The sequence below is a fragment of the Idiotropiscis lumnitzeri genome, chromosome 11, assembly GCF_059441095.1.
Source record: "Idiotropiscis lumnitzeri isolate Australia: NSW breed Sydney's pygmy pipehorse chromosome 11, RoL_Ilum_1.0, whole genome shotgun sequence".
NCBI lineage: Eukaryota > Metazoa > Chordata > Actinopteri > Syngnathiformes > Syngnathidae > Idiotropiscis > Idiotropiscis lumnitzeri.
Window position 1 is genome coordinate 5,536,584 of NC_142401.1, and position 14,552 is coordinate 5,551,135.

The window sequence follows — 14,552 nt, forward strand, 5'->3', positions numbered from 1 at the left end:
ACAACTGCGTAAGGGCTGAAGTTAACAAGTAGAGTCCTGAAAGGGAGCTAAGGATGGAGGAAGCAGAAAAGAATGGAAGATGGAAGGACGAAAGGAAGTGATTGCTTGGGACTACGTCACGGTTCATCACTATCGGTTGTGTGTCGGTAGTGTTAATAAATGTTGCTGTAATAAATACGTTAAATGCGTATACTTTACCCACCTTTGGCCCACTTTGTTCTGTATACCGCGTATAAAAGAACAGTTTAACAGGTTTTACTTAAATATGCAATACGCATCTGAGCCACATGGGGTCGTTCAAAACCTTTTATATTTTGGATCGCTCAACTCCCTTTTATACCTTTTTTTAGTCCACCTTTTTTGATTTTCAAAAGATATTCCGAACGAAAATCCAACATTGGGCGACGTTCTTTGACGTTCGTACTTATGACATAATCATGTAGGACATATACCGTAGTGATGTTTTATTGCAATGCCCTTTTATGATGTCCCTTATTGGTGGTTTAAAAATATATAATGTATGAAGTCTATTGCGAGTGATTGAATGGTGGGGATGAAAGTAAGGTGAATATAAAATGGATAATAATAATTATTATAATTATTAATATTATAAATACCAGTATAAAGTGAGGTACTATTAGTTTTACGTACTTAGCGCCGAACAATTATAAATTGCAAGTTTCTCCCTTAAGATTAACATTGACAATGTCTGATACATTACACACACACTCACTGGACAAAACCTTGGATACACCTTTATTCTAGAGCTGTGTCCAAATGTGAACAAGCAATTATAACAAGAGGAATCCATGACTGAGTTAATCTAAAAACAAATGTCATTTAAATTATTTTTTACAACACTCCCAACAGTCTATGTTCTTAATTTCATGGCGATCTTGACTGCACTGAGGCGTGTTTTTTGTCCAATCAGCCATGTCACTCAAATCTGCCCCGGGCCTTCACAATCATTCGTGCTAACTAATTCGGCCATGGAACGTAAACTACAACATTGGGACTTTTTATTCACCCAGTCATATTTCAATTAACTATTTTTCCGTGCTTTGATTTGTTGTTTATCTTGTTCCACAAAGCTACCAAAATACGTCTGTATTTAATGGGAACTGTTTCTCCCTCTAATTGGGATTTCAAATGTGTTATATCAATATTAAACTCATTCAAATAGCGTTTTTTTAATAAACCTTTCTCTCAGGGAACACAAGTATACTTAATGTGTCGAGTGACTCTGCTGCTGGTGTCAATCATCGCAGGTGGGCGGAGCAACAATGACAGCAGAATTGGATCAAGTTTCATCTGCGGGCTGAAGCAGATTGAACCATCTTCCTGAACGGGGGAGGGGACAGCACGTTTATCATCATAAACGTTTGCACGCCAACAAACGTGGACATACGTCCTAATTCCTCATCGTGTGACGTAGATATAGCACATCGTTACTACATATATGAAGCAGTGGTAGTAATCGGTAGTTTAAAGAAGACAGAAGAGGGGTGGTAGAGGCTGTACTCCCCTGCTTGGCATACGCGATTGGATCGTTCTATCCCTTTACTTGTCCTCTTCGCTCCATCAGAGCCACAGTTCTGTTGAGTGCTCAGCGAAGGCAGAGGTGTCACGCCACGAAGTACCCCCAAAAATAGAAAAAAAAAAAAAAAAAAGAAAACAACCTCGACAACATTAAAACTCAATTTCGAAGGTCGCTTAAAAAACACCCCCGGCGACGCTGCGTCCGGCTCTTGTGGGTGAAAAAAGACGAGCGTCTCGAGGGCCGAGGAGGGCGTGACGCGCATCCCGAGAAGGCTCGCGGGCAAACGAGAAGACGACGAACGGGCTATGCGCCGGCCCAAGCCTGACGTCAAGAAGAAGAAAATCCACAAGATTGTCAAAAGGTAGACCGACGCGGGGGCGACAGCGACACACTGAAAAGTTCTCTTTGTTGAGGATGTGAACAAGAGAAGGAGCTTCACTCTTAAAGAAGATGCTCTCAAGGGAGATGTGCGGGCGAGAAGCCCGGCGAGGTGGCGTGCAGGCTCGCAGCGAGAAGCGCAAGGCAGTCGGTGGCTGGTTAAGAGGACGCAAGAAGCAGCAGCAGCAACACCAGCGTCATCATCCTCATGGAAGAGTCCAGAGGCCCTCCAGCAGCACTACTTTTCTGCGCCTCCGGCCCATCAACGCCCAAGGCAACAGAGCTCGGGGCATGCGAGCCCCCAAGAACACCAACCAGTTCCTCATGCACGAGAAGTACCAGATGATGCACATGCGCTCCGATTCCGTGGGCAGCGACACCGGGGGGAGCTGCTCCGATAGTGAATCGGAGCTCACCGATATGGACTCGTACCTGGGAGCCCTGGAGAATGCCAGGGGAGCCCTGCCGGACGGTCTAGAACCAGAACCAAAACCGCCAACTGGGTCGCAACAGGACCAGGTGGTCCATCATGAGGACAGTATGCAGTACTTTCCGTCAGAGGACGACCTTCTGCAGAGTCACAACTTCATGCAACGGGACTTTGCACAGTTCTGTGACTTTCTGACATAAACAGGCAGGTTTGAAATGATGTCATCAGGAAGTGTCAACAAAAAGTGTCTTTTTTTTGTACAGTAAATCAAATTTTGCCTTGGGGAACTACAATGAGTATAATAAATTCAATTTAAAAAATTACAATTTGGCATTTTTTTGTTGGAACCTATCCACCATTGTTTGCTGAAAAACTCACTTATTTGCTGTTTTGGTGCTCAGGTTAAAGCAATAAGAGTATTGGTTTAGTGGTATCTAGCTGCTGAGGTTAGGTGAGCAGCTTCATTTTGTGCAGTTCTATTTACTTGATATAAAATGTTTTTTGTACAACGCGGTGAAACCCTGAATAATGCAATTGAGCATTATTTTGGTGGTGGCATCTTGGTATTTGAGTTGAGAAACAATTCAAGCAAAAATACTAATTTGCATTATAAACAGTCAACATTTTGGCAGGTTTGTGCTGTCAAAATGTTACACACCCACAACAATTCGATCTGTTTTACAGAGAAATAGGCAATGTAGCCAGCGATTACAAAAATAATGCAACAAATAGAAAAACACATTTACTGTAATTTAGCTGGTTTATCGCCCTTGGTGTACATGCAAAATAAATGTGATTTTTAAAAATAATAATAACAATCATTCTGTTTATTGCTTCTGCTTCTGTCCCACACACACAAAAGATGGTGGGAGTGAGCCCAAGCGGCCAATCAGCATCAGGCTGGTTGCACATGACTGGTCAATGCCGCCTCTTATCATGAGGGGGGAAAAAAAATGAAAATAGATGCGTTGACTGTTTTTGTGGTAGTGTGACCTCTTTCTTAAAATGAGATAACCCAATTGACTGACTTTAATCAAATTGATTTGAATGCAAAATTCTAAGAGTGCACCAATTGTGTGATAGAGTAAAAAAAAAAAAACAATAAAAAAACACCTCCAGACACCACTTTTACTGATCAACACAAAATTTGGTCAACATGCGAGTCACGACAGGACGCACAAAAAAGTCTCAAGGACTCATGCCCAAAATTGAACAGGATGTCAGCCATTTTGGTTTGAAGCAACCAATTTGGGCAAATTCACTTATCAGTGTTCCCAGGAAAGTTTGGAAAATAAATAATCATCATCAATGCCTGACACCAATTTCACCAGTGGACAAAAAATGGAGAGAACAAGTCTATCACGATAGGACAAAAAAAAGTCCAGAAAAAGGGACAGTCCAGGGAAGGCAATAAGCCGCTTTCGTGTGTCATAAACCAATCACGACCACGTTGGGTCAAAGTGTAAACATGTGCAAAACAGCGCTGCATGTTCCACTTGCAGGTTGCGAGAATAAACTGCCCATTTTTCTAAAGGAATGTTTTACGAGAAAAAAAGTGATTTAAAAAAAGCAATAAATCTGAATTTTATAAATTAATTTTTTAAAATAATTATATATATTTAATATCATTTTGTCTGATACAGAAATACTGCGCATAATGTATTTATTTTAGCATTACTTATATTGATAACCTTGTTCAACTGTTTGATGAGTGCAAACCAGTTGACTCACCATGAGATAAGTTACAAGACAAGACAAAGTAATTTAATAGTAAAATAATCCGACCATAAAATAGTAAACTTGAATATTAGTTTGTACATTATTTAAAATTCATACAGTTCACGTGTACATTGTTTTTTTTTGTTGTTTTTTTTGTATTTTACTTCACTCATATTATTACTTGTAAATTGGTATTGAGTGTAAAAATTCGGCTCGGCTCCGTCGGGAATGCAGTGAAATTCCTCTTGACTTTGAATGGCTAATACACACACATACACACACACATGCACACACACACCTACATACAAAGAGAGTCACACGAACCTGCAGTGTGTGTTTGCACAGTTTTAGTGTTTCCAATGTGTGTCTTAGTGCTGGTCATTCGGGTCCTGTTGGCTCCACGGGTTCTGGTTCAGGTTCACTCACACACACACACACACCCACCCACCCCCACACGCACGCACCCCCACACACAGGCACGCACACACACACATACATGTCACATTGCATTTGATATTTATTGATTTTCAACTCCACTTTTCACGAACACACAACTACCAATGCTTACTCTCTTTCAAAACGCATACAATGAAAAGATAAAACTAAACGCCTGTTTTTGTTTTGTCCAAGAGGAACTTGTTAAAGTCAGCTTTAAGTTAGTTGTTATCAAGGAGCCGCTGGGCTCAGCTCAGGTTTCCACCACAAGTCCACCTTGTGTGTGAGTGTGAGGGTGCTCCCCCACTCACTCTCGGCTCCTCCCCCTCCCTGTTGAGTGGATCCAGGGCCTTCCAAAAACCTATTTTCAACCTTGCACTGCTCCAAATACTACACTCAATAATATAACTTGACACACACACATAGACAAAGACACACCCTTAATAAAGAAAATCTAGTTTAAAGTCTAGTCTGAAGCATGTCTAGTCCAAGATTTGATCTAGTCTAAAGTAAGGTGTGGTCTATAGAGCGTCAAAGTCTCAGGTCTGCTCTAGTCTAAAGTCATATTTAGTCTAAATTCTAGTGCATTCTTATTTTAAATCTGGTTTGGTCAAAAATCTGGTTTTGTTTAGTCCAAGTGTGCGCAAACTGCGGCCCAGGGGCCACATGCGACCCGTTAAACGTTTTAATTCGGCCCACCGAAGTTGAAAATATTTATATGGTTGTAATGCTTTTGTTCACTTTCATTTAAAATTAAATGTATTTATTTTCTCCGATGAGGTGAGGTTACCAAAACACTCCATCCATCGGCTCCTGGTCCGGCGGCACCTCTGTCAAATTTTAGAACCCATTGTGGCTCGCCAATCAAAAAGTTTGCCCACCTCTGGTTTAGTCTGAGGTCTGATGTAGTGTAGTCCAAAGTCTGGACAAATCAAAACTCTAAAGGAAAATCTAGTCTGATAGTCTGGTTGTGAACTTTAGGAACGATCAGGACCAACAGTCAGCTGTATACAAGCGCGGGAGAGGACATTTAGGACGAGTACAAGCAGAACAATGCACTGAGATGGATCCCCAAGATAGATGTCTACAAGACAAGACGAGAACGAGTAGACTGTATCTGCTGAGGTAGCTGAGATCTTTCAACGTGTGCATCAAGATGTTGGAGATGCTTTACCAGTCTGTGGTAGCGAGTGACATCGATTTGCTGTCATTGGCTTGGGGAACTGCACCAGTGCCAGTGATGACGCAAAAACAATCAATAAACTTATTAAGAAGGCTTGTGACGGACAATTGCGTCAGTGAGGGACCAGTGATCACTGAGCAATTTTCTCTTGTTCTCTTTCTCTAACAGTTTTTCAGCTTCACTGCCGGAAACAACGGTTTAGATCAGCGCATCGCATCATTGTCTATCATGATACTGGCTTTTTCCCATTATTGTAAAGTCGTGAGCCACTTTTATAAAATTTAAAGAACAATATGAGAAATGATGGTTAAGGTTAGTCAGTTGTGGTCGCTGGCCTCGGCTCAGGTTTTGAAAATGTTTGAAATATATTTGTAAACATCTTACTAGCTGTCTGCCACCCACGCGAATAATTGTTTGAGATCATCTTTTTCTATTGCTCACTTATATAACAATTCCACACTAACTATTTCTCATCTTAAAGTTGATTTCGTGACACAACATAACTACCGTGCTAATATGGTTTGAATTTTCTTCAGCCACCAATAGAGAAGGAGCTCAGTCTGTTGCCAGGAGGAAGAGAAATGGACTGGAGGGAGATACTTTTTCACGTCGGAGTGGAAAAGTACAGCAATCCCCACTGGGGGTGGAGCCTTCTGGGCACAGCCAATCCGAGCGCAGACAAACAAATTGATTGACAGCAGTGGCATGCAACTGAGAAGAAGTCTTGTTTTTTTTTTCCTCTGTGTGTGTCAACTTGAAGATTGTGTAATTCAGGAGAGGCATTTAATTTTTTTGCATGATGAGTATGGCAACCTGCTTTTCAATTATTTTAAATAGGACCGAGAAAGGTAATCATAAAAAAGGGGTAGAAGAGGTTTAGTTTTTGAGTAATTGGAGTTTTTACTGTGACACTGACAACACACTCAAACGTAAATTATAGTTTCCTAAAAGTATACAACCACTACAAATAATCCACAGGGAAAAACAACAAAAACAACAACAAAAGTCTGGGGCATGCATGAGCACATTCGCGCACGACGTACCACACGTCTCATGTACTGGAAGAATTGCAAAGAGCCCTCTTGCTTGTTTTTCATAATAATTACCAATACCCACAACTGAGAATCACATTGACCAGAAATCATCATAAACGAACTATACATTTTTGCCTCACAAGTATCACTCTCTTTTTTTAAAACCAACGGCCAGTACTTCATTTCTCAAAAACAAGAATTTTCTAAAAAAAAAACCACACAACTAAATAGACACAACTTTTTAAAAGTATGTTTTCCCAACAAAAAAAATGTTTCGCTTGTAAATGTGTTTTCCTAAATGTCTTTATTCCATACCTTTTCCCTCAAACTTGGGATTGCCCCCCCAAAAAAACGCAATTTAAGAAAAAAACTAACCATCGTTTTTCTTTCTTTCTTTTCCAATGAAAAAATAAAGATTTTTTTCTAAAAAAAAAAACGATTTTGTAATAAAAACGTAAATACAACGTTTTAAGTCTCACCGTCAGCTAGTTCCACTCTAAAGAGATTTTACTACGTGTTTTTTTTACGAGTTGGTCCACGTACAAACAGACGGTAGCACTTGCTTTGACTTCTGCCACTCGCTCAGCAGCCTGACAATTCACCATTGGGTGTGTACGGGATAGAAAATTGACTGTATGCACCCTGTTGCATGTTTTATTTAACTAGTTTTATTAACTAGGCTGCAAAGAGGGGGGTTCCTGGTAAAACTAACGTTGAGGTCATTCAAACAGGATAGAAAGTAAAAGTATTAAAAACACAATTTAATCTCCTCAAACTTGAGTTGACAACAATGAGCCAGGGAATGTCGCGTCGCTCACGTCTGGCACGTATTCTACGGGACTTGCCTTTCGTGCGTGCGCGTTCGCGCGAGCACCCAAACACGGAAGTGAATCTGGTAACCCAAGCGGGTGTGTGACACGAACGACATTCTCTACTTTGCTTTCTGTTTAAATATGTCCAATCAAGTTAAAGTATAATAGATTCATAAATCCGTATCCATCACATTGGACTACGCTTCCTTTCCGCAATCACCGTGAAAGTTAAAAAAAAAAAAAGGGAAATCGATCAGATGTCCGCCATTTTTGGAGTTCGGGCAACGGCCGGATTTTCAAATTAAAATTAATAGTTTCTGATGTGTTAATGAAACGTGTCATTTCATCAGATCTCACTTTATTTTTTCAGTTGTACAGTATATTTGAATCGTTTTATATATTTTGTCAACCGTTCCCTACTGATATCGCATGGCTTTTATAAGACACAGCTCTTATTTTAGAAACAATGTGACCCAAATAGGGACAAGCTTAGTATTATTACATTTTTATTTATTTATTTTTGGCATAACGTCCAACAAACCATTCTGTGTCTCGGGCTATGAGATCACACAAACACACAAATGACTTAGGTGAAACGTTTTCCGGGAGCTTGGTGCCAAGAAATTGTGAGGAATTTTAGGGACATTTAAAACTCGGAAATGTGGCCTTAAAAAAAACAACAACAACAAAAAAAAAACAAAGACTAAGGAACCAGAATGGGTGAAACTTTGCGTCATCTGTTGGCCAAACCAAATCATCCACGCCTAACCAGAGTATTTATTTATTTTTTGCCTCTACGAGACGAGAACCCGAGCAACGTCTACAGTTTGACTCCGCCCACACGGATTATTGGCCTCCGAGCGCCTTTTTAAATAAAAAGAAACTATTTCCTTGGCTGCTAGAATGATGCGCCGTCTTAAAGTCACGCCGTTTAACACTTTGTTTAACATTGAAAATTGCGAACTATCGACTGGCTGAAACCGCAAAGTGCCTCAACCATACAAGGAGTGCGCCATCAGATGGGGTTATGTGGTACTGCACCCATCCCACTCATTTCTCTGTGGAGGGCTTCTTCAGACCACAACTTTTGAACCCAATCCTAGACACTCAGAACTAACGCCGACTCACCCAATTTACAGGGCCCCTGAACATGCTTCAGTGGCTCTACAACCTTCTGTTCACCCAGAATGGATGTCTAAGTGGCTGTTTCGATGACCGCCCCTCACCCCAATAAAACATAGGCTTAATTGAAGACTCTAAATTCTACTCAGAACTTGACTGTGAATGGGTGGTTGTCTATGTAGCCTGAGATTGGCTGGCGACCAGTCTAGGGTTTGTCCCGCTTCTCACCAAAAGTCAGGTGGGATAGACTCCAGCTCGCCTGCGACTCTTAGGAGGAATCTATGGAAAATGTATGAATGGGTGATTACCTCTTTTATTTGTTGTAATTGTCCATTTTCTGGAAGTGTTTAATCATTAAAATTGAGTTAGGTGTGCAGTTTCCAGTTCATACGCTATAATAAAATAAAATGCTTCTGAAAATATTTCCCAATTGGCATTATTCCTGCCTGATGTCCGTCTGCTCCTCTTCTTGTTGTTTTCGTGTCCTCTCCTCCTCGGCCTCTAGCTCCTGTTGCTCCTTGGCGTCTGCCTCTTTCAGTTTCTCCTGCACGTCCTCAGGGATGTTGACCTCCAGTAAGTTCTCCATGCCCTGCTCTGGCTCATCCCCGATCAGCACCTGCAGTTGGACGATAGCCATGTTGGGTGAAACCGTCATCAGCTTCAGACTGGAAGTGACGTCACATTCGCAGGTGTGCCTTGCCCGCTGCTAATTAATTGTGAAAGCAACCAGCAAAACGATAAATGCCGATTTTTATGATTCTGCTTTATTATGTAGCTTTTGTACACATAATAAATTGAAATGAAACTTGTAGTTGCGGAATATTTACTAACTGCTTGGTTTTATTAGTAAATAAATCTGGCAGAAATTGGCGAACATACGTCACAATCTCGCAAGAGTGAAAAGACCTAACAACGGCGCCCCCCACAAGTGCAATGTTTTAAACATAAAAAAAAACCATGAACAGTTTGTAGTCATTTTCATATGATTTGATCAATTACCATACTAACAACAAAGACACATCCTTTCATTTTGAAACTCAATGAAAATGACTGATATGAATATTTGAATTATTTGAAGTTTTGACACTTCCAATGCCAAAATGTATTTACTGTTACGTGGCCCAAATGAAATTTCATGATTTGGAAATGTTTTAAGAAAGCTGCTTATTAGATTTTTAGATGTATATGATTTTTCTTCTACTGCTTAATATGCATTTTCCACAAAAACTAACAAATTGATTTTATTGTCTTTTAGTTCCTTTTTACGTGTCACGATGTGGCAGCCAAGATGTAATTTTTGTATGAATTTGTGAAAGCGTCAGAAAAATTGCATGCCTTTGCTGTTATGATGCCTGTATAAAGACAAGAGAGGAATTGTTTTAATAAGTAGATATGATCATTTAGGGACTTGGACCCATTTAAATTGTGCAACTAAAATGGTGCGGAACATTTTTATGCCTGTACCGCAATGCGAAAGGTATGTCACTTTTCATACAGATTACGTACTCAATGGGATAATCAGTATAATTCTCGGTTCTAAAAATATGAAATAGCTGCAGTTTGAGTCTAAGGTCAGGTCTTGTTTGAAGTCCGGCCGTCTAGCCAAGATTATGTGTACCTCGACCAGTTTTTCACATGCGCTGGTGACTTTGGGGTCATTCTCCCATCGGTGGAACTCCCGCATGATGACGTACACGTTCTTGTCTTTCAGAGTCCGTCGGCCATCTTTAGTCGCTGTCAGCTACAAGAGAACATCACTGTGAGCGAGAAGAACTTGAGCGCAACATGCTCAGGACATGCCAAGAACCAGTGGTGGCAAGTTACTTTTAATCAAGTAAAAGGAGTTGAATCAGTACTTCAACTTTTACCAGAGTTTTATTTGACAAGTATCTATACTTCCACTTAAAGGGGAAGTCAACCCCCCCCAAAAAATCTTCATAAGAAAATGTTGTAACCAGGGCCATTAGTCGAAACATGGCATTGCGTTCGACGAATTCGCATTAAGCAGTAAAATCCACCGGCGGCCATTTTGAGACCAATCGCTGCTGACCTGTAGTCTGAAACTGAGCCATGATTGGTCATGAGCCCTGAGCAACTGTGATGTCATTTTCATTCACCAGAAGTGACAAAATGGCCGCCACTTGGGATGGCTAAAAACGGGTGGATTTTACTGCCCAACTCATTTTCCATGAACATAATTTTAATGACAATGCCACGTTTAAACGAGTGAAGGCACATAGAACGCTTTATTGCAAATATTTTTTTTCCGGTTGACTTCACCTTTAAGCATTAAGTGCGAGAATTTTGGCTCCCCTGCTATGTTTGTTTGTTACCAGCATGAGCGTTTCCAGGAGCATCTTCCTGATGTCGGGGTCCTCTTCTCTCTTCTTGTCCTCTGGCAGGTACTGAAGGTCCACAGGCAGACCTAGACCACCATGACATCGACATCTTCATCATCATCATCATCATCATCATACATGTGACCTGTCAGAAAGCCAACCTTCATTGTCCTCCTCACTCAGTTCTTCCGGACCGGCCAGTGGAAGCAGAAGAAACGGCAGGATGTCCACTTGCTCGCTTAAGAGCCACTCGTGATTGGCTGCAAGAGAGTGGTAATGTGATGATAACTGAGAAAATTGTGATTATTCTGCTGCTATGAAATTTTACCCCCAAAAAAGTTAGCGGGTGAATGCGACTGCAGTGGACAAAAAGACGGCAGCTTGTTTGAGCTCCCAGGCACTGCTTTGTTCAAGTTTTATTATACATTATATTGCTATTGTACGCTCACGTCAACATAATCCTACCTAAAAAAAAATATATTCAATAGCTAATTCAACGCTGACATTGATTAAGATAGTACAACCACGAAGCCGCGATTACGTGAAGCCCCCACCCAAAACTCCAACTGTTACCAAGTACTAACCCCTAACTACGTCTTTGTAATAAATTGATTCTTCTATTTTCCAACTCTCATGGCAAGTTTGATAAAATGTTGCCATGCTGGAGCCGTGGTTTCTTACCGTAGTCAAAGCAGCAGTTGCGCAGAATGCCAATGACTCCGCCACGCCGCACTGCCGACGCATGAAACTGTGTGAAGGGCAACAAGCGTTGGACCACGCACCTGCAGCACACACAAATCAAATCAATGTTCCCCTCTGAAATGATTGAAAATAGGGCTGCAACAATGAATTGATAATAGATTAAAAAAAAAGCAGATTCTTCAATTAATAAAAAAAAAAAAAAAATCAACAGATTAATCGATTATCAAAACAAACATTAGTTGCAGCCCTGACTGGAAATGAGAATTATTATTTTTTTATAATTAGCACCAAAGTGCATTTCAGAATCTGTACTTCATTACACAAGTAAAACAGTTGGATCTGTATTTTTTTTTTATACAATGCAAATAACTGTACTTGTACCCAAGTTCACAATGAAAGTGCTTTTGCAACTCATGCTAAAAAGCTGTTTTGCGCGTGTTGCCAACACAACAGACCTGTCTTTGTCCATTAAGAACCGTCTGGCGTCGGGCAGCTGCGTGAGATTGGAGAGCAGAGGAGCCAGGTAGTGCAGCTTGGCGTGGGGGTTGAAAGCCTCCGTACACAACATGTCCACTAGCTGAGCCAGGCCAACCTCCTCCTGGAGGACCTGCAAAACAAACACGTTGGATATCGGTCCTTTTTTAACTTATGTCAGATAAAACCAATTGGGTAAAAAATAACCCATTTTGTGTCAGAAAAGCACTGATCCACTACTTGGTTCAATTTGACCCGGCTTTCAGGGGTGTTTCACACAAATGATACCCCAAAAATTTTGGTGATCTTGTAGAAAGCAAATATTTGGTTGTTTTGTCCAAATTGGCACCAAAGTAATTTTTTAGGTCTTGGGTCTCGTCCAAGTCTATGTCAAAATGGTTTAGTTTAAAGTCTAGTCTGGTTTGTCTAAAGATTGATCTACTCTAAAGTCTAATTTTATCTAGTCTGAGTTAAAGTCTAGTTTAGTCTCGTTCCAGCATACCTTGAAGAGTGTCTTGCATGTCTTCTCAAGGCGGGTCAGGTTGGACAGGATGGTGCAGATCTGGTCGGAGAATCGGTACTGTGGATCTTTGAGGTTCTTGAGCAGTGAGGGGATCACGCCAATGTCTGTCACCAACACCTGACCACGAACATACACAGTTTATTTTTTGCTACGTGTATTGAAAGTAAAATAGCATTGGATAAGAAGCAAGTTTTCTAAAAATATTTGTCCAATGACTTTTGCTCCCTTAAAAAGTGGGATGCACATTTACAAACTGTCATTCATCACCGTTCACCTGATTAGGATATGAATAGCCCCAAATTTAAGGTAACCGGCTGCAGTTAACGCTCGCATTGTGTGTTTCTTTTCATTATTTCTTGACCAGCTCGTTACCCGGTGCAGTGTCTCGTCGGCCGACAGGTTGATCAGGATGTGGTAGCAGTCTTTTGCGATGGCAATGGATGGGTCAGACGTCAGAGCGAAAAGAGCGGCGATGAAGTCGGGTTTGGTGCGGAGGAAGCGACAGCCATCTCTGTAAAAAATAAATAAATAAATAAGAACACATCACTGTGTGATTGTTGTGCTTCATCCTCATCATAATTTCATATGCAGGAAAACCTTGATCATGATAAACCATAACGCTGCCCACCTGTTTGCTGATAAGCCTAAGATATAGCTGGTTGTGTGGCCTTTGACGTCGGGCCGCGTCGCAGGCGTAAGAAAGGAGAGCAGCTCGGCAGCCTCAGAATCACTCAGCATCTTCAAACATATGGTAAATGCAAAATAAAACGTTCATTCTTAATTGTCAGTGTACAGATCATAAAGCTTGGAAAACATCTGGAACGGCATATTGTAAATTTGACATGTATATCTTTTTTTAAATTTTGTCTGGGCAATACCAAGGAGATCAGAGTTACTGCCATGTGAAAGGCAAGTGCAACCAATAGGTGTAGGCGTGGCCATGTAAATTAGCCCTCTTGTTACATCACAGTTGGATGGAAGCGCAAAAAGGCTCGCTCAGTGGTTTGTAGAAATAGGCAGCTAATAAGTACTGACAAATTTAATGTTAAACTTAAAGGGTAGACACTATGACGTTATCTGTATACACAAAACAAAAATTAATTTTGAAGCATTGCTGAGATATAACCGTAGTGACATGTTTTATATGACATGAGGAGGAAGTCATCATATTTGCATAACTCGGAATAAGTAATGTTTACGCTAAATTGGCTTCGCGCTAACTTACAAGGCGCAAGAAGCGACAAACGTCATTTTCACCAGTGGACGGCGATGGTCGAACGCGTAGTTTCACATTAACCTACCTTTAACTTGCTAGACTCACGTTAGTCTCATTCCTCGGTTTATTCGTCAAAGTAAATCGCTAACTAACATGTGTGTGTCAAAATCTCACGTGTGGAGGACACCGAGTCTACCCAAAACGTATATGGCAACCTGATCTGCGCCGGATGCTTCTACGGTAGGGGCACTTGGACAAACTAAAAAGTCACCCGCCGTATGTCAGTGGGCTACAATGTCTATTTTAAAGCCGGTAGGTTTAAATACCTCCAATCATCCAGTTCAAACACACAACGTGAGAGTCAGACAGTTTGTCTTTCAAAAATAATATTTTGTAATACATTGACAGACTCAATGTCACAATCAATATAGAAAAAGTTTAAAAAAAAAACATTGAATTAACTCAAAAAATGGCTTCTCAATTAATACATTGTCTAGAAATACAAAAAGACCAAGAATATTGCAAATTTCCATATTTTGTATCCAGAACAAGTAATATTTCTACACTCACGCTTGAGATTTACCAATATTCGCCAGTAGATGGCGACATTGCGCCAATGTCCCCTTCTCGCGGTAAGTGCAAGAT

General features: G+C 40.7%; 2 protein-coding genes across 4 annotated transcripts; one reads left to right on the forward strand and one right to left on the reverse strand.

The window, feature by feature from the left end:
- Window positions 1-1,582: 1,582 nt before the first annotated feature.
- Window positions 1,583-2,674, forward strand: LOC148326983 (coiled-coil domain-containing glutamate-rich protein 1). The gene has a single exon (XM_088309719.1). It carries the CDS (start codon window positions 1,991-1,993, stop codon window positions 2,546-2,548), a length of 558 nt encoding a protein of 185 aa, XP_088165845.1. The 5' UTR covers window positions 1,583-1,990; the 3' UTR covers window positions 2,549-2,674.
- A 5,346-nt stretch (window positions 2,675-8,020) lies between these two features.
- hgh1 (HGH1 cochaperone) lies at window positions 8,021-14,161 on the reverse strand. 3 transcript variants are annotated; one of them, XM_088309716.1, is made up of 10 exons: window positions 13,993-14,161; window positions 13,320-13,429; window positions 13,064-13,202; window positions 12,671-12,808; window positions 12,150-12,301; window positions 11,674-11,774; window positions 11,154-11,252; window positions 10,987-11,078; window positions 10,272-10,394; window positions 8,021-9,269 (listed from the first exon to the last, which is right to left on the reverse strand). In XM_088309716.1, exons 2-10 carry the CDS (start codon window positions 13,427-13,429, stop codon window positions 9,090-9,092), a joined length of 1,134 nt encoding a protein of 377 aa, XP_088165842.1. In that variant the 5' UTR covers window positions 13,993-14,161; the 3' UTR covers window positions 8,021-9,089. The 3 variants fall into 3 exon arrangements, with proteins under 3 accessions (XP_088165842.1, XP_088165844.1, XP_088165843.1); XM_088309718.1 differs by having other exon boundaries at window positions 14,013-14,157; XM_088309717.1 differs by having other exon boundaries at window positions 13,917-14,156.
- Between the last annotated feature and the right edge of the window lie 391 nt (window positions 14,162-14,552).

What these genes read in the sequence shown, in the direction of transcription:
- hgh1 (XM_088309716.1), bottom strand. Translation starts at nt 13,429, where the DNA reads ATGCTGAGTGATTCTGAGGCTGCCGAGCTGCTCTCCTTTCTTACGCCT. An exon ending in TTCTTAATGGACAAAGACAG is followed by an intron (nt 11,775 to 12,149) that starts GTCTGTTGTGTT and finishes TGTGTGCTGCAG; the next exon opens with GTGCGTGGTCCAACGCTTGT. An exon ending in CAACTGCTGCTTTGACTACG is followed by an intron (nt 11,253 to 11,673) that starts GTAAGAAACCAC and finishes ACTCTCTTGCAG; the next exon opens with CCAATCACGAGTGGCTCTTA.
- LOC148326983 (XM_088309719.1), top strand. Translation starts at nt 1,991, where the DNA reads ATGCTCTCAAGGGAGATGTGCGGGCGAGAAGCCCGGCGAGGTGGCGTG.